At 37.5% G+C, this 19,205-nt stretch overlaps 1 protein-coding gene across 3 annotated transcripts in view; it reads right to left on the reverse strand.

The window, feature by feature from the left end:
- Positions 1 to 475: 475 nt before the first annotated feature.
- The window catches only part of TBC1D9 (TBC1 domain family member 9), a 69,853-nt gene continuing 51,123 nt past the window's right edge, over positions 476 to 19,205 (reverse strand). For 2 of the 3 annotated variants that reach the window (XM_068680792.1, XM_068680790.1), the window contains exons 10-21: positions 18,562 to 18,776; positions 16,574 to 16,691; positions 15,355 to 15,640; positions 14,626 to 14,755; positions 12,345 to 12,443; positions 12,158 to 12,226; positions 11,009 to 11,249; positions 5,758 to 5,823; positions 4,695 to 4,781; positions 3,970 to 4,044; positions 3,755 to 3,858; positions 476 to 2,758 (exon numbers count right to left, since the gene is read on the reverse strand). In XM_068680792.1, the coding sequence (XP_068536893.1) occupies positions 2,033 to 2,758; positions 3,755 to 3,858; positions 3,970 to 4,044; positions 4,695 to 4,781; positions 5,758 to 5,823; positions 11,009 to 11,249; positions 12,158 to 12,226; positions 12,345 to 12,443; positions 14,626 to 14,755; positions 15,355 to 15,640; positions 16,574 to 16,691; positions 18,562 to 18,776 (2,216 nt within the window). In that variant the 3' untranslated portion in view covers positions 476 to 2,032. The remainder of the gene's footprint in view (positions 2,759 to 3,754; positions 3,859 to 3,969; positions 4,045 to 4,694; positions 4,782 to 5,757; positions 5,824 to 11,008; positions 11,250 to 12,157; positions 12,227 to 12,344; positions 12,444 to 14,625; positions 14,756 to 15,354; positions 15,641 to 16,573; positions 16,692 to 18,561; positions 18,777 to 19,205) is intronic. The other variant, XM_068680791.1, reaches the window with a different exon arrangement.

Here is a 19,205-nt window from a genome sequence, read left to right on the forward strand (position 1 = left end):
AAGTTAACAGATTAACTTTTTTTTTTTTTTTTCCAAATTAACTTTATACACATACAGAGAATGAGATGGTAAAATTAAAAAATAAATCTGTTTACTGAATAGATATATATTACCAGTTCTTTAACTGTCATGGTTAAGAGGCTGACAGCTTACCCTGTGAAAAACATTCTAATATATAAAAACTTAAAAGCATGTCTAGTAAGCTACAGCAAAACACAGGTGGTTTATAGAATACCTGTGGGTCTTAAAAAGTATTAACAACTGTTTTCACCAAATGTGAGCATAACACAAAAATGTTTCAAGAAGTTGGGCAGCGTGAGAGGCCTCTACATGGGTTGCTTGTTGCAGATGGAATTAAACATGTTCAAGTGTTAAACAAACAAACCAAGGCATGGAAACAACAAATGTTTTTGTTCTGAAAACTGGTGTTGAAGATTCAAAATCATTTGCCTCTGTAATAAAACCCAATCACCTATTTTCCCTCTAGCATGACTTTAATAGTTAAAAATCACATCTGTGCAGTGTATTTTATTTGTTCACATTACCCTATTTGTGGTTAAAAACCACTTTATCTGACAGTTTAAAAGCATTCTTTTAAAACAAAAGAATTAAACACAGCTTCAGCTAAAAATCTGCAAGTTACATGGATGCAATATACAGGAGTATAAAAAATCAACAGTATTCTACAGAAAATATTCTCAAAACAGCAAACAAAGATTAGGCATATAGGCATGATCCAGAACTGAACAAATATGAATTATAAAACAGCTAACAAAATAATAATAAAAAAAAATCCTGAATATCTGTATAAAAGAAGCAAGGATTCAAAGTGCAGGTGCTCCCGTTTTCATTTTAACATATTATTCAGTAAGCTGATACAGGATACTATTTATTTTATATAAAGTGACAGTGTTCTCAGTAAGACTTAAACATTCAGTTACATTATCTTGCAGATTTTTTACCTTATTTCTACTTTACACCGTTGTAAATGAAGACTTATGCAATACAGGTTTTTAACTTCTTAATCTAACAAGGATATAATAGGTTGGTGGTAAAGGTTAGTTTTAAGAGCTAAGCTATTTTTGCTGTAGATTCAGCTATAGATTTATTTTTTTAAAAACATCTTTCATTTTTTTAAAAGGGACTCCACCGATCTGTTTAGGTACCTGCATACACTGTATTTGGAGCACAACAGCAAGGCTTCCAAGTCTACTTGTTAGGAATACAGACAGCTCCAGGCATGGTCATGCTGGAGAATTTCCCTTGGTGGCCACTGCTGGGGAAGGACTTTCCCTCTGCTGGGTTTGGTAAAGCTGGAGGTGGCTGAACCCAGAGATAGGCAAATGGGCTCTGAGTCCTGTTGGAGCAAAAATCATCACATTTAACCACATTTGCCTGACATGTCAGCTGGACTTGGAATGCACTTCTCATTTCTGAATGTACCATTCTCATGCAGGGAAAATTATGATCCAGGCAGGTATCAGTGAAGTGATTTTTCATGTATTCAAAAAATAAAATTGAAGCATGCATTAAAAAATGTTACCCTCTTAAAAAAAAATAGTTGTATGAAATAAAGTTATACTTCTGGAATGCTGCCTGGAACTTTATTTCACCCCGAAGTCCTATTCAGGTTGACAGTGTCCCTTTAAATTTTAGGTACTTTCTGTTTTTGTTTTGTTTTGTTTTTCTCCCAATAATCAGATCTCTATATATGTGTATTTTAAAAATACACATAAATATCGGCATTAAGTTTATATATAGAAGTTAAGAACTAATCTTTACCATTTTATATTGACAGCAAGGTTAATAATACACACACTTCACTGACAACTTATTTTTTTCTGTACTTTGAATAAAATTTGCATTCGTGTAATATTTCCCACAGAAAGAGTGATTATATTTCAAGATAATTAAGTTTGCACCCCAACATTTTCACATTAGTGAAAACAATTATATTTTGAAAATACCAGGGCCTGTGCCAGGTACTAATAAATACATAATAAAAAAAATAAATAAAAAACCCAACTGCCTTTTATCCCGACATAGTAGAGATTTCATAGTCACTGGCCGAGGTTATTGGTTTACCCATCATCCTCACATTTTTAGCATTAGTAATCCTAGCCATCATGGACACAGGCTTGTCAAAGTACCTAACCAGTGCTGGCTCAGTCAAAAGGGAGGCTAAAAATTGTTCAAAGGTGATGGCCCAGTCTCTGTCAATGCTAGTGCTTCTACGAAGAGAAGTGGTGTGGTTGCTCCGTACTAAAACGGTGTCTTCACCGATGTCCTCGCAGTGCAGCTTTTCTTCTTCGTGTGAACCTGCACTCAGTACCGAGTAGGAGGACATCGAACTATCATCTTTTGTATCGTCATCAGAAATGAGCATGGAAGAGCAGGCTCCGTTGTCCCTGGGAGAAGAGTCTTCGAGCTTAATGTCTTCCATCTGCATGCCCAGGGTGCTGTCGGTGCAAACTACCTCCTCATCGTTGGTAGCAAGGCTGCCTTGGAATGGCTTGTGCTGCTCAAGGGGATACTGCTGGCTGTCTTTTTTCTGAAACAGCTCGCTCTGCATAGTTTTGCTGCAATTGTTACTGCTGCTGTCTGTCTCTTTTGTGGGCTGCACCGTGAAGAGCTTACCAACTTCACCTATCTCCAAAAGCAAGCTTGTCACAGCAGCAGTAGCGTGGTACAGATCTTGTTCATTGGGGTCTTCACTGAACATATTATACATTGTCTTGCACAGTTCAATGAACTGTCCCTAAACACAGAGGGAGAGAACATTAATGAGAGAGCAGAAAACAAATTCAGCTTTTGAGATCTAGTATATCAGTTTAAAAGAAGTTTTGAATGGAGGCAAGACACAATTGTTTATATGATTAAACTGAAATTGAAAACACTCGGTGTATAGTCTAGAAAGCACTTTCTATGATTAGACAGCCAGATGTGCTGCTGCCTGCCTGTCTCAGCTATTTACAATAAACTGCTGGTTGTTCCTTACAATATATGACAAATATATCTCTCTGCAGCCACAGGAGGGCAACAGAGGGTGAGCAGTGAGACACAGCATTAATTTTGGTGGCTTTTCTTGTTGGAGGAATACTAAGTATAACTAATGGCTTGATAAAACTAATGACAAGTAATGAGAAATGAAGGAAGTGACCGGCAGTACTCTCTTAATTGGCAGTGGTAACTCAGTTCAATGCAAGCCTTTCAAAATTCAAAACTGACTAATAGGAAGGAGATTTGCTTAGGGCTACCTGAAGTAAGAAGTATTGTTCTAGGAGTACACCTTCCCTATATGCTCTGTAAGGAACAGCTGTCCCAATGGGTCTTTATCCTCCTTCACTGCAATAAATCTAATGCGAAAAAGACTGACAGTATGAATTACAAAATGCAAAATGCTTCTTGCATGTAATGTGTATTAGACATCATGTGGTAGCTGGTAATACTCTGTGTCCTATTACCCTTTGTCTGGAGATCTAAATAAAAAATTATCATTCCTATCTGTGCATCTCACTTTTAGGATGTTTTGGGAGCTGAATGCCAGTATGTTGAAGACAACTAACGTCTACATTCAGCTGACTGCTGTGTTTTTTTTTTTTTTTGTTGTTGTTGTTGTTGTTGTTGTTTTAAAAAAAAAAAGCATCTGCCTCAAAATAAAACCTTTAATTAACATGAATGTATGAATATTTGTAGGTATGCAAAAAAAAAAAAAAGTTTAAAGTTCATTAAAAATATGTGTCTGCAGAAGTACCTGATTCAGCCTGGGCAAGTCCTTTGAGTTTTTTGCTTTGGATTTATTCTCTTGGCTCCACATTCTCAGGTAGTTCCGATTCTCTTGTGAACTCTTCTTGCCTACTGTACAACATAACCAGAGATGCAGAAAAGTCCATGAAGAAACCTTATATTAATACTTTTTTCCATTTTCAAAAGGAGCGTTTTGTCAAGAAATGAAAGATGTATGCATACCTTTGTCTGTTTTCAGACTCACTGTAACAAACCCATCATCTACTCCCTGTTTGTTCCTGCTGTCTAGGCCAACGACTAGGTGGGGAGAGAGAGAGATCAGTGTAGTCTTAGCTGCATACATACATTTCATGTGTACAGTGCAAAATAAAATGTTCACACTACAGAAAACGCAGAGTGAAAATGATGAGACTAAACCAAAATTTTTGCTTATTCTAAAGTGTGCTCACAAATCCCTTATCATAATATAAATACTAATACAGGGACCCTCTTGGGTTTTGTTTGTGTAGTACAAAGATTATTAGCTTGTGTTACCACAACCCAAACAGCACCTAAGGAGAATCAACTGAATTACATTTTGGTATATCTGTTGCCTCCAGTTTTTAATTTCCTGAGTTCTGTGATCCAAATATATCATGAAAGCCAATATATTTATTGCCATTCTCCATCAAGAAATATTACGCAGAAGTTATCACAAAATTAACTCCACAGTAACACACTGATGACATTATTCTGAGAGCACTTCTCCAAAGCACAACCCAGGGGACCCCTTAGCATACACACACACCTCTAAGGATACCAAACTACATACAAAGGCCACATACTTCTTTTTACAGAAAAAAGTTCATTTACAGTGTATAACACAATAAAAAAAAGTAGCTTTTTAAGAAGGCATGGTGTTTGAAATACATTTTGTTCTTTTCAGGTCCAAAACAAAAGATGCCTACCATGCGTACATTCTGGTGTAATGTCTTCAAAAAAGTACTGTGTGGCTTCAAAAGCAGAGTCTGGCTCTTCTTGCTCAGGGGATGGATCTAAACAATATCATAAAACTCTATTTCATTAAAAACTCAACACTTTAATTAAAAACTAGAACATATTCCTATTGATAAGACTTCAGAATTTCATTTTCTAGAAGTAATAGAGTGAGGATGTGAAAGGTTGGGGATCATCCTTATTCAACTCATGGGAAATGAATCAACTGGATCTACTGCTACCTTGTTGTCGTTGCTCCACTACCCCCAAATCCATCTCTGTCTGACTCATTACTAACTCTTTGCCTTCAGAGGCTGGCTTGCTTATCTTCCCAAGTCTAACTTTCATTACATTCTTCTGCACAGCTCAGCATGTCCTAAAAAGGATGTGAACCCTTTCCTAGCTGGCAACAGTCTATTGTGATTTGGTATGAGCTTACCAGCTCCTGAATGCCAGAACAGACATTCTTAGAAATGGACCTCTTCTGCTCCACAAATTTTTGTTTGTTTCTAATCAAACTAGTGAATCACTCAAGCCTACCTCCAGCAAACCCAGCTGTGAGCAATCAAAGCACAAGGAGTGAACTCACCTGTGAAATTATCTGGATTTTAAAACAGTCTCTTTCTGAAAACATTTGGACCAGCCCAGTGGGGAATGCTAGAAGGGCTGGGGACAGAAACAAGTAACCAGGGCACACAGGAATGCTTTAAGCTACCTTTACTGTCAAAGAAAGTGTATTATGGTAATGAACCCTAAAGAACACTGTATTTGTTGTATCGAAGTCACCAAGCCCAGGTAAACTTGAAAGAAATCCATACAAATGGCCATTTTGTGACAGGAGCAGTAGAGGAATGCATGGTGCCTTCAGACTTTCTAAATCCATTTCTGACTAAGGCAACAGATCTCTTACTACTGCATAAACAAATAAAATAATTTATACAAATTAATTTTAATTGGGACAGATGGTTGTTCACAACTCTGCTCCAAATTTCAATTCTCACCAAAAAGCAAGCTATTTTAATATAATTTACTTACCAGGCAAAACATGCATTTTATACAGCAGCTTTAGCTTTTCTGTAAGATCTCCATGGCATGCTGCACCTAAACAGTATTATATACAATATGTTAGTATTCAATATTCAATACCATTCTATTTATTATTGCTACAGTATTGCATTTACAAACTACTACGTTTACTCTGGCAAGTGCTATACTCCCTTTACAGCCCAAGACAGATCATAAAGCAATCATTTGAATTCTAAGATCATACAGCCTGTGGTAGAAATACCAAGAAAACACAGACCAACTTACTTTGAATTTTGTACTTCAACCTTAGGTTCTTCATTAAATGTCTACATTGTAACTCTTAAAAATATCCCATGGTCATCATATTACTACTAAGAAAGGCCTCCAGCTAAAAGTTAAGAAGACATTTTTGTGTGGACTTAATCTTCATAATGTGAGGATCCAATAACAACATCACATGACTTAATGTTTATGAGGAAAAAGAAAAAAAAAGAAATTCAAGCAAACACTACTCATCATCCAGGAGCTGAACTGATGTTTACACAATACCCTCTATCAAAACATCCACTTCAAATCCTTTCTTTCTGGCCTACACTAAAATTAGCTATATGAAATCCAAGCAGTTTGTTGCAGACTATTGTATTAATTAAGTTGATGGTAGTTACTTTGAAAGTACTGAAATGACCTATAACAAGACTTCTTCATAAATCATACTTTTAATGACATACAAGTCATAAATAAATTAATGAAATAACATTCATTAACAAGGTTAAGCAGAGACTTATTTTACCTTACAGTGTCAACCAACCTCTGCTGTGCAAACTACAACAAAATATGGATTGTACAATCCCAGTCTATAGAAAAGCTTATGATTGCAATAAATATACTTTAGGCTGAAGAAATAGTTGCATCCCTGGAAGTCTTCAAAAGACGTTTAGATGTAGAGCTTAGGGATATGGTTTAGTGGGGTCTGTTAGTGTTAGGTCAGAGGTTGGACTTGATGATCTTGATGTCTCTTCCAACCTAGAAATTCTGTGATTCTGTGATCTACATTAGCCATTTTGCTTGTAACCTGGTGCCTTTTCTAAGTGCAAAACCTCCTTATGTTCATATCTGGTATACCACACTGTGCAGATGATGTTTTCTCTTCTGGTGAAACAATGCCTTAGGTTATGCACACAGGTACCATGTGACGTGCTGCACTGGCAAAGGTTACATGAAATAACCCAAGCACAGAACAGGCTGCAGGTCTGAGTCCTCCAGCAGTGGCTAGGGATGCATTCAGCAAAATACATGTAGGATTCAGGGCACAGGGTATCTTGTGACATCTGTTGGCTTTTTCTTCTCCCTATCGTCAGGTGTGATGAGAATTGAAAAAGCTCAAGTGTCATTGCTTTTTTTCTTTTTTCCTCAAATGGATCCATGTGTGCTTCCTAATATTAGGCCCTTTTTCTCCTCAAAATGTACGTGAATAAAGACAACACAGTGCAGGACAAGATACCATCTGGATGCTCTTAGAGATAATCCTCTGGGTCTCTCCTGGGAATAGGTCAGAAAGACTTTGCAGAGGGAAGAACAGCTGACTGGCTCGTCTCCTTCTGTTACACTATGCAGGTGTCAAGTCCTTTCTGCACATGTCATATGTGCACAGATTTTCTGTCTTCTTTGAGAGCATTAGCAAAGTAATTAAACAGGTTAGAACTTTATTCTGTCAATATAAAAACGAGTAGCAATATACAAACGTCAGCCTTAGTTGTCCCTCTCATGAACACATGTAGAGGGCGCAGGGTACTTGTACAGCAGTTAGCTGACACAAGGCTCATTGGAGGAGTGGTGAGGTTAACACACTGCTTTCTCAGCATTCTCCTGCCACAAACACTTCATGAAAAGCTTTTCAGAAAAAATAAAATACACTCAGGTACTCCTTGAGACACATTTTTCTTGGTGCTGACTTCTTTGTGAGATCAGCAAGAGCCGCAAGAACCAGCAGTTACCGAAAAGCTGGAATGGCCACATGCTCCAAGAAGGGAGTATTACACAGAACCAACCACTTGATGGGAGGTAGGGGGCCACTTTGAGTCCACATGGAAATCTCCCTAGTTTACTGGGATGCTGAGTCAACAACAGATGAGTTACAATCCAGCGTGGTATGGGGTTGCAGGTGAGCTTCTTCATGAGTGAATATCCCAAACTGCTCATAACTAATGATGACAGCTGTTTCTGAGCAGCACACCTCCTACAGCAAACTCATCAAGACACCTTTTTTTGTCTGAACTTCCAATAACATGATACAGGGTAAATGTACAGCAAGAAATGCTAGTTTTTTTCATCTTTGCTCAGCTGAGGCCTTAGAAGCACCTGAAGTAGGAGGTTCTTGAGCTGTTCACTGCAAGGTTTATGAAAAGGATTCCCAGTTATAATTACAACTCTCTCATACCCCAAGGGTTTCATGCTGATGTGGAAGAAAGAACCATGTGCTTGTGCTAGCACATAGAACAGCCCTTCTTATTTATGTTTCATGTAGCTGCTGGAAGGAGTCAGTAGCAACAAAGAGAGGCTTTTAGGGAGCAAATCCTTGTGGCTACATGTGTTAAAGCCATTGAAAAACAGTAGTGAAAAGGAAATGCGTCAGAAGCCAGGGTTGCGTCAGCAGGCAATAAGCATCCTCCAACATGGTCCAGGACTAGGAAGCACATGAATAGGATGTTTGTTTAGGAAAGAGGAACTCAACGAAGCAGTGCCAGAGTCAGATAGTGCTGTTTGGAAATAACAATAAGATAGGATCCTGCCACAGGTCACCTTCAGAATACCCATCCCTCTGAGTACACTCTCCAGGGCAGTGACAAAGAAAGGCCACACGGTCCTCTGTTGAGATGATGAGCCTTCCTCCAGCAGATGCTACCCCATATTTGGGTAACTCTCCTAGCCCAGGCATATTAGGTGGATGAGGCAGACTGAAGCAGCTGTTGTTAGCAGAAGTTTAAGTCCCTGGACATGGAAAAATAAACTCAAACAAATCCCCTGCTGTTTTTATTGACCGTTTTCTTTGTCACCATGAATGTGTTGCTTTATGGAAAAAAAGGGGTGGGGTTGAGGTTGATTTTTAAATTTCAACATATGCCACACTGGGCTTGATTTCCTGAAAACTGTGTTTTTGTTAAAAAAGCAGTTTTGTCTGCTTTGCCCATCAAAGGTTTTAGTTCAGTCATGTTGGCTTATGTTTATTTCTGTTCACAATGTTCAATATTGTTCCTTGTTCTCATTACTCATTATTTGTTCAAAAAATTCTGTCTGAACCAGTAACAGGCTGATTGTTACTAACAGCATCCTGCAAGCACTAACCATGGGTCATGTCTCAGAAGGCCATTAGGGCTACCTGGCAGTCTCTCAAATACAATTCAGAAATGCATCATGGTGCACTGGTTTTTGTGTGCAATTAGTTTTACTATCACATAGCTATATTCTGCAGCCACAAAAGAACAGGTATTACCACTGCTGTAAAGAGGTTTTATTGCAAGGCTGCATTTGCAGCACTAATGCTTTAATGTTCTCACACACTTAAAAAAAAAAAAAAAAAGTAAAGAAAAGTAAAGCTAGGGCAAACAACAGGCTGCCTTGAAATCAGCCAGGACTGGGCTGAGATGTTTGTTAGTCACTATCAGGGAGTAACACCTCCTGATTTATTCAGAAAAAAAAAAAAAAAAAAAGGTAGTAAAAGTGTTAAACGGGCAAGTGAGATCACGGTGTGCAGTTTTCTGGCAAAAAGGTACACACTTCCGAATTTCTGAAAAAGTTTAAGGAGCAAATGACAGAGTGCAATATAACTCAAAGACCAACAGAAATTTTTTTGTTGTTGTTGTTTTTTGAGAAAAAAAAAAGACTTCCCAAAAGAAAATACTTTGATTAGAAGTAACCACACCATTAAGCACGCAAGCTGCAGGACATTTTTGTGAGTCAGTTATCAGAGAAATCCAGACAGGTGTGCACAGAAAATATATGACAGTAGTATTTTGTGAAGTAGTGTTTTTTTTTTTCATTTCACCTTTAACTATAAAATGCAGTCAAAAGTGAACTTCTACAAAGTTAGAAGTTCGCTCTGAGAATTCATCTTTCATGCATCACCACTTCCTTCAGATGGTATCTTGAATTGCTAGCCCTTCTTCAGAACCATGCCCACCTACAAAAGGCTGCATCAAGGTGGAATAAAGCTACAGCAAAAACAAGTCAGTTGCAGGCTGGACAGAGGCTGTAAAGGGCTCCAATTAAGCCACAAAGCACTTCGGTATGTTGGCACTGATGATGTCCCACAAGCATCCTCTTCTTGGATTAGGTCTTTTAGATGCACATGTACTTCAGTGGCAAGCAGAAAGAACACAGCTAAAATGGTCACGTAAGGTATCACTTTCCACCAGAAGCTGAGGAATCAAGTGGAAAAGTAGGCAAGTCTTACCAATCACAACACAGAAAGACACCACCATCCTTTTTGAAGTTTTTGTTTTCTGTCTGTTCTCACCAGCACCCACTGAGTATAGAAAAATCACGAAAGGAGAAGCTAGTCATTACTTTCCTTCTGAGATAATCCTGAGAAATATTCTGTGGGCAACAGCCCAGAGATACCTCCACAACAGAAAGGAGGTTTCGGACCTCCTAACGACAAATGGTTTAGCTGCCAATTCATATGAATTAGCTGTTTTTAGAATCCAGAGAGAGACACTTTTTGTTACAGGCGCAGACTACCAGAATTTTCTTCTTTGGATTCATAAGGTTCTAAGTGAAGCACTCCCTTAGGAATTTAAGGGAGACCTACAGCTGAGCTCTCAGCTAGGCTTCCTGGGAGAGCTGTGAACCTCACTTGAACCACATACGGTGTACAGGCATGAGGCTGTGACCATCACACCGTGGGTGCGCAGAGAACCACAGTGAAATGCACAGTGTGGGCATTGGATCCCAGTGGGTATGTAGTTCTTGTTCATGTGCAGTTATTCTCCCAGAGCAATACACCACTGCCTAATTTAGATGCACCTACTGAGTCCAACCTGAACCTCTGTGGGAACCACTGCCACAGGCATGATCAAGTTAACTCCGCAGTAGCATGCACAGCTCTTAAAGCACAGGTGGACTCACTTATGCAAACTGGCATATGTCAAACAAACTCGTTATCGGATGACTAATAAAACATCTGTTTGTGACAGACTGGATCCCCTTTAGAAACCAACTGATTTGGTCATATTATTTCAAGAGTGCTATGAATTCTCCTTACTTAGCCCAGACACGAATTCACGGAAGTTGATGAGCAAGTCTCCATTTTCATCCAGAAGCCTGAATAAGCGTGCAGCTAATACATCTGAATGAGTTCCACATGCCCAAGGAAAGAGAAGAGCAAACATCCCCTTGAACTGTTCAAAATCAATACGGTACTGCTCCAGATAAGGCAGGCTGGGATCATGCCGGTCAATAGCATTGCTGTTTCCTCCCCAGTAGCAGCTAGTCAGATGTTCTGCCTGGACACAAGGCAAACGCTGTGAGATTCTCATCACCTCTGTAAACAACTCATCACTTAGCAATGATAAAAGAACAGATCTCTTACATGCACCCTCTTAACACAAGACTAGCAGATGTATTTCCATCTACATAGCCCTTGCAATTCTGCAAAAGAGATTTCTCCTCTAACCAGCACAAAGTCACTTCCCTCTACAAAAAAAAAAAAAAAAAAAAAAGAAAAAAGATAAAAAGATAAAGTAAAAGTTTTTCTGCCTCACGTATGGATGAAACATGAAATACCTGTTTTGAACTGAGCAGTAAGCAACTGTGACTTATGCATATACACAGGCACGTCATGCTCAGTCACCCCTTTCAACCTCACCACACAAAGTCAGGAAGAGGGGAAGTCTCATGAAATCTTTACTTCCATAGAATATGTAAACCAGTATGTACAACCAATTACTAAGATATCACTATGTGCCACTATATCTCCATACAATACGTTAAAGCATTAACAATGACAAAAATCAGCTAGTGTGACATGAAAGTATCAGTAATAGAATAAAACGTTTCCATGATCAATTCTAAAACTTAGGCATAGAGAGACATACATAAGTTTCTAAAAACTGATCAGAAACCTCTATATTCACTTTTTTGTAATATTAGTTTACATCAGCATATTCCTTTTTTTTTCCTCCCTTAGGCAAATCACTTAGTGCATTATTTCTTTCCTGAGCTTTTAAAACCTGTTTTTGTTTTGTTTGTTTTTTGTATATTCAGCAATTTAGCAGCTAACTCAAGTTTGCATTAAGACATCTGATGGTAACTTCACACCCTCAGCCTGGCCTTGAGAAACCTAAAATACCCAATCCCATATCAGGTTTAAACATTTGCTTTTCCTGCAAGCACAGGGTCACTTCAGCTTTACCTTGAAAAGAGCATACAGTTCCTCCAATTCATCAATAGTAAAAGAAGTCTCCGTCACAATAGTTCGTACCTTTTGAAACATAACATTAACAGATAGAGATTTGAAACCCATGTATCATGAAAAGCTAATTTCATTTCAGAAACTGACAGATCTTAATCTTTGTCAAGAGTGTTACTTCTGTACTTACCACATTGCGCTTTGTAGTATCTTCAAGGGTTTGAATAACTTTCAGTCTTTGTTTGAATCTCATTTGTTCAATCAAATCTGCTCGGATACTTCCAAATTTCTTAAGACAAAAAGAAAAAGAAAAGGAGGACAGAATAGCTTGGGTATTAGTACTAGGCTTTACTTTGATGTATTCAATATATTAATTTAATTTTGTGAAGGATCGTAAGTGGTACAGTTCAAACTGCTGCTAAGGCACTAAGCTATTTCTGTTTTCTAACACATGATGAAGTTATGAAAACTTCATAAATTTGTCACTAGATTCTATTTTTCCCAAATACCTTATTTTATTTTGAAAGTACTTTATTAAGTTACAAATCGTCACATTTCTATCTCAGTAGTTAGAAATTTCCATGGCAAATTGCTGTGAACAAATCGTTTCACAACTCCTTCTGAAGGGTTTTATTTCAGCTTACCCTGGAACATCTTTTATTTGCCACAACACAAAGAAGATATTCAGACTAACTGGATCTGTAACAGCTATTACAGGACAGTATAGCAGTTCATTACTTTCCAAAGCATCTGAAACTAAGCAACAGGAATGCAACTTCCATTAGGAAGAAGATTCTCAAAAGTGCCTAAGTCTTACTTTCAGAAGGTTTCCCCCCTGCCCCTGCAATGCTCCCCTCCCAAGTCTCAGGGAGCTCCTAGAAACACTACAGAAGCATCCTAGACAAAAGCCTACTGGGAATAACATTCCATGCTCTCATATACAGAGAAATAACTACTGTCTAACATTCTTTTTATGAATTATAAGGTTTTTTTGCCACCAAGAAAACACCTGTAACACACTTAGAAATGCACAGAAGAGCACCAAAACCAATAATGCTACCTGTAAAACTAAGAGGGGTTGTGGCAAGATGGATTTATATTTTGCCAATTCAATTGCATCTAGCACATTCTTGTGTGGCCAAGTTAGCACTGAAGTTGTGATGCTACTTGCACCTTTATCATGTACCTTGAGGAGTAAAAAGATGTTTATGTGCTTGGAATATTTTTAAAATAAAAAGGTCTTCTGAAAAAATGATAAACATCCAAGACATCAAGTACCAAAGAGGTCATAAAACCTTGAAAAAAAGAGGCTTTTTGTGCCCCTGAAATCACATCTATACCAGTAATCAGGCAGAATTCTCTGTTTTGGAGGAATAAGAGGAATTAAGCACATGACAACTCTGAAAATCCGAATTTACAGTCCACCGACAGCTAGTGAACAATGCACAGGCTTCTAACTCTGCAGTAATTTTGCACTATTTCAGTCACTTCTACTGTAATTATCACAATACTAGGCTCCTGAATTGATTACCAAATTCAAAGAAAACATACAAAATCACTTACAAAAAAGTTTTTTCAATAAATAAAGAAATCACTGGCATAGTAGAATGTATTTGTTACTCATATTCTTGTCTCAAGAGTAAAACGTTCCTCAGTATATTCTATGCTGAACGACAAACAACCACATTAATAAAGCATGGAAGGTTTAGGGGCATAGGAAGTGCTTCTGAAACACTTGTCATATTGTTAACACATAACTAGTGTTTTCAGCTCAAGATGTAGGTAAGTCTGTATGTCAATACAGGAAAGGAAAAAAGGAAATTAAGAATTACTCCTTTAAGTTACTTCTTTTTTTTTTTTTAAATAAAAAACAACATCAGTGTAATCATCAGGGATATTTTAATTGATTTTTTTTTTTTTTTAATTTAAGGCCAATGAAACTCATTTACAAGTTTTAGTTTTCTTGTAAGCTTTTTTCTGTGCTTTACAGGTATTAGTTATTACCAGCTCATTTCACTTGAAAATATTTTATCTTTGTGACACTGGGTCACTAACTTCTCTATTATCACCAATCAGCACTAGCTGAAAACTTAAAAAGAACAAAGTTCCACTGATAATGGCAAGGTCTAGTGAAGTCCCACTGATTTCACTGACATTCCAGTTGGGAAAGACATGAAAAAACTTAAAATAAAATTAACAGTTTGTGAATTACAAGTTCAGCCTTTTGTTTGTAAGTTACTTTTTGGTCACAAGCTGCTCTCCTGTGATGCAGTATGCTTCTATGCAAGACAGCTGAAAAAGTTAAAAGAAAAAAAAAAGGCTAACTCCCCAGCCTATTTTGGCCTTCTGAGACGAGTATTTCTTTCACGTCCTTCCAATTCCAAGCAAAGCCAAACTACAAAGAACCAAAAATCCTCTATAAAGCAGAACTATTGCAGGTTGGCAAGTTCCCTTGAGAAATCCTATCCTACCTCATAGGAAGATCGGATTAGTCTGAAGATATCCACCTCGGGATAAGGCTCTACATCATCACTGAGCAATGAGTGAAGGTGAGGAATGGGTGGAAGAGTGCTGTCCTTATTAGTTACACTGTCCAAATACCTGGTGAGAAAAAGAAAATTAAGATTCATTTCTGAGGGCTGGTAGAATACGGGTTACATACCAACTAAATGTAAAAACCATCATGTAAATTGAATGAATTTACATGATTTTTGACATCAGTGCATGTCAAGAAATTGGAGGTTACCTACAGCAGTAGCAGTTCACATTAAATGACTCAACCAAGCCTGTGTATTGGCCTCCTGTTTCACTAAAATGCATTTATGCCTACCTAACGTGTCTGAGTTCTGTTTATTTCATTCTCAAAACAATTTCCCTTGAGAGTAAGCCTTTTTCTTAGCAGCATTTATGTGATAGCAAGTAAAATATGATGTAATAAAAACTATGTAATCAACCAAAATAAGTTTCTATAACTAGGTTTGGGAAGTTTATTTGAACATCTTGACAGAAGAATTTATTTTATTGGTCACTAAACATTATTTTAAGATGATGTGAAGAGCACTGTATATGGGTGGAAAAGGACTTCAAGACGTGGAAGATTTACATTTAGTGCACTGGTTTGAGTATTTCAATGTAGCTGAACACAAATCAGAAAAGCAAGCGAAAAAAAAAGAAGAAACTTTATTTTCTGTAATATATACCTTCCCAAAACTGTCATGGCTTCTCCATCATCTTTACAGTTGAGCAGCTTATCTACATTAGCATCGAGGACAGCGAGTGCCAACTGAAATATCACCTTTATTCCTTCACAGAAGAAACAATCCACAACCACCACAGCACTCTCAAATGGCATTACGCTGAGAAAAAGAGTGAGGAACCAGGACAGGGAAATAGTGGATATTACACCCAAGTCCTGCATACAGTCATAAAGCTGTGGAACATAGTCACGAGCCAACTCTTCAAAGACACCCTGATCCACCAATGCTCCTGTTGAAAACAAATAAGGTTAAACGTCCATCAATTTGGGAACTGAACACCACGTCATTTAGGGGAAAAAATGTATTTTTTTCCCCATCTCTTGATACAAAAAAGAATATTCTACATGATTCTTATATGAATTTATTGCTTTCAGGTTAAGTATCAAATTCTACTTCACTATTAAGCTGTACATGCAAATCGAACTGTAGTAAGTTTTTTGTTGTTTTAATTACACACTCAACTAAGAACCAACAAATTGTCAAACATAATTTCTATAGGTCCTAGAGCATATTATGTCTCAGTATTTAATACTGCCAACAGAATAATACTTTTCAGCAATACCTATTCAATGCAGCCAAAATGACGTGCCTGTGAGGGTATGGATTAATTTTTAAAAAAGAACCCTCTGTGAAACATATCTAAGCCATAACATCAGTATCTTAAGCAGGCCAAGAAGAGTAATTTCTAAAACTGTATGAATATCTCAAACACTGATAAGCTACAGTAAAGAAAACTTCTACTTTCACATACACAAGGCATCTGCTATCTGACAAACAACAGCTTTCAGGTACTGTCACTCTTTCGAATCAGATGTGAACAGACACAAAGGTTTCTACTGTAACTTGTCAAAGCTCCTGTTTCCACCTTAGCTAGATACCTGGATCATCTAGAAGTCCAATTTTAGCCTCTCATCTCTTTTGGATTTACCCTGCTTAAGCCCATTTTAGAATTGCATCTAATCCTAAGTAAGTGAAAAATTTAACTAGCACAGTATCTGTTTAGGAAATTGCTTCTATCCTTGCTGAGCATGCTGTTTTACCGTGAGCGTTCATAATTGTTTCTATGTCACAAATGGATCTACACAAACATTTGTTTCAATAGGAGAAGTATCAACTCAGGTAATTCTGTATTGCCATTTTAGAAGATTTCTTCATAACATACCAACAACTCTTGTGTTGTAGTAATCAGGTAGCATACGTTCACACAAAGCCACCAGCAACCAGAAAGCTTCCTCTTCCTTTGCATAAAGGAGAAGTACTGAAGTGACAATATTCATAGCCTAAAAGGAAAGAAATACAATTTGCTAGACCCATTTCTTCAATATCTAACACAGTTAAGTGGGCAAATAAGTGCTTACTGTAGTTAGGAAATTAGCTAAATATCCCCTTGCAGACCCCCAACTTTTCCCAGTGCTCACAGAACAGCTTGAGAAAGCATTAAATAAACCACAAAAATTAGTTTTAAAAAATAACAAAAACAACTAACAACCACACAAGATTTGTTTGTGTAATTAGGGCTCTACTGAGGTCTGCAAGCATCCAGTTTCACTGCTACTGATATTCTGCCAGTTGTTGCTCTTAGGGAATCTGAGTCCAATACTGACAAAATGCCTCCTAGAGCACTGATGATGACCACTGAACTCGCAGAGGTAGTTTGCACTCCCCATGCTTTCTGCCAGTGCAAAGTACATAAAAATTACGGACTGAGACAACTGTCTGTTAATAGTGTCAGTCACAAACAAACACAGCGTAGTGAAACATAAGTCTCTTGTTGTTCACTCTCCATGTTCAACGGTTCACCTGACAGTTTTTTCTAGATGTTTCCCTCCATTTCCAATATCACAACATCGTACAATGACCTCTGAATTGTTTGCTCAGACTTCTGCTAGCCTGACGAAATTGAAGTATTTCAGTACCATTTTCTTCTCAGTTTGTCTCATTTCAGATCCTGACTCATTAACATTTTTTTTGAAACACATTTTGTTTCCTTTTTTTTTTTTTTTTTTTGAATTTGAAACCTATTTTGAAACACAATTAATGTTCAACTTAGATTCAGAACAACATTACAACTTTGTCAAAGTCTTACTTCCTTTTATCTTGTCTACCGTGTATGAAACACTTCAGTGCCTGAATTCTCACTGTAACCATGAATCAGTATTCTCAATGCCATGGACCAGGTCTCAAGGCTCTTAAAAATTACCATGGCAGGTTTAGGAACTAGAAACAGTGTCTTTCTACTGATCCTCTGTTAAGCAACCTTTAAAAAAATGGTATTGTATTGTATTAGTGTTATATTTGCTATTAAATAATTTATGATGGTGTCTGTAAGAATTGCTTATACTTCCACTTACTCATATTGCATCTGGCAGTATTAACAGTCAGACATTAGGTAGGCTTCTTAATACTTATGAATTCAAGTTTCCTTTATACTAAAACAGGTAAAATTTGAAGAAAAAAAAGGCAAAAAATGGCCCCAGGTGACTACTGAAAGTTATGTAGAGAGAAAGAATGATTTGGGACTGGAAACTTGACTTGCATCACAGGCATAAAAACTCTAAAATGATGTACTGTTCAGCATTAACTGTACCAGTATATGGTTGCAATGTACACTGATATGCTCTAGAGTGTTGTTTTACATTTGTTTTGTTTTGCCTGATTGAACTGCATCATTGAAAAAAGTAGAGGAGGTTTTGGAGGGTTGTTATATCTAATATAATTCAGTAAGAAGGCCAAAACTTAAGGCTGAGTAATTAGATTTTTTTTTCTTTTCCTTCTGCTTAACAGAGTTCCTGAAGAACCCTTCCTTTGTGGATCATTTTTTTTTTTTTTCTGTAGATACACTTCAGGACAGTTCTGTAGTTATCTTCTGCCCAGCTTCTAGATTTAGAGGCAGAAAATATACCTACAGAATACTATGCACATCTCTGCATGTACTGCTAATACTTATGTTAGAATAGGCCCCTGTGTCAAATCCCTCTGACCTCAGCACTACTGTAATTCTGCAGTGCTGAGGCTTCTCTTCACAGCATTATACCAGCATCAGTGTACTTACATGGCCAGATACCCAAAAGTGCACAGCTGAAGAAGCAGGAATAAGAGGAAAGAACTGGAATTCCAGAAATTGAAAGAATGCCAAGGTATTTCAATTACCTGACAATATCCTATGTTTGGATTTCTAAAAGCATAAGCTGTCAACACTCTCCTTAGAGCAGCAATACCCATCTCATTCTGGAAAGCAGGGTGTTCTGGGAGGGAGCGATGCAGATCCCTCTCTATCTCTTCTGTAGCAAGGTTATACTTCCCCATCGATCTCTCCACTAGGTCCTCATAATAGCCAGGATGAGTGGCCATTTCATTAATGGCTCCTGGGAGTGGGAGAATGGTATTAAAACCACAAGAAAAAGAAAGGCTTAGCAGATACAATATCTCAACATGATTATCTTCTGCTCTCCTTTCATCTCAAACATCAGTTTTAAAATCCAATCCACACTTTGAAACAAATGTGAAACATTAGTTTTGTAAACATGGTTTTTTTTTTTTTTTTAAAGAGTATAATGCTTAAATGATCTTGTCTTCTCCTCTAGAGAGATTTTATATTAAGGTTTTGAAAAATAATAATAATAAAAAAATAAAGCCTCTCTTCTTCATCCAGGATGAAAGAGACCCCATGAAAAACAAAAAAAGCTGTGCAATCACATGGTATCATGAGCTTCCTATGCATCTAGCTGTGGGTTTGATTATCCTAAATAACTCAGAACATGCATCTGAGAAAGCTACTTGCCCTGAGGAGGGAG

Source organism: Anas acuta, chromosome 4, assembly GCF_963932015.1.
Source record: "Anas acuta chromosome 4, bAnaAcu1.1, whole genome shotgun sequence".
Lineage (NCBI taxonomy): Eukaryota > Metazoa > Chordata > Aves > Anseriformes > Anatidae > Anas > Anas acuta.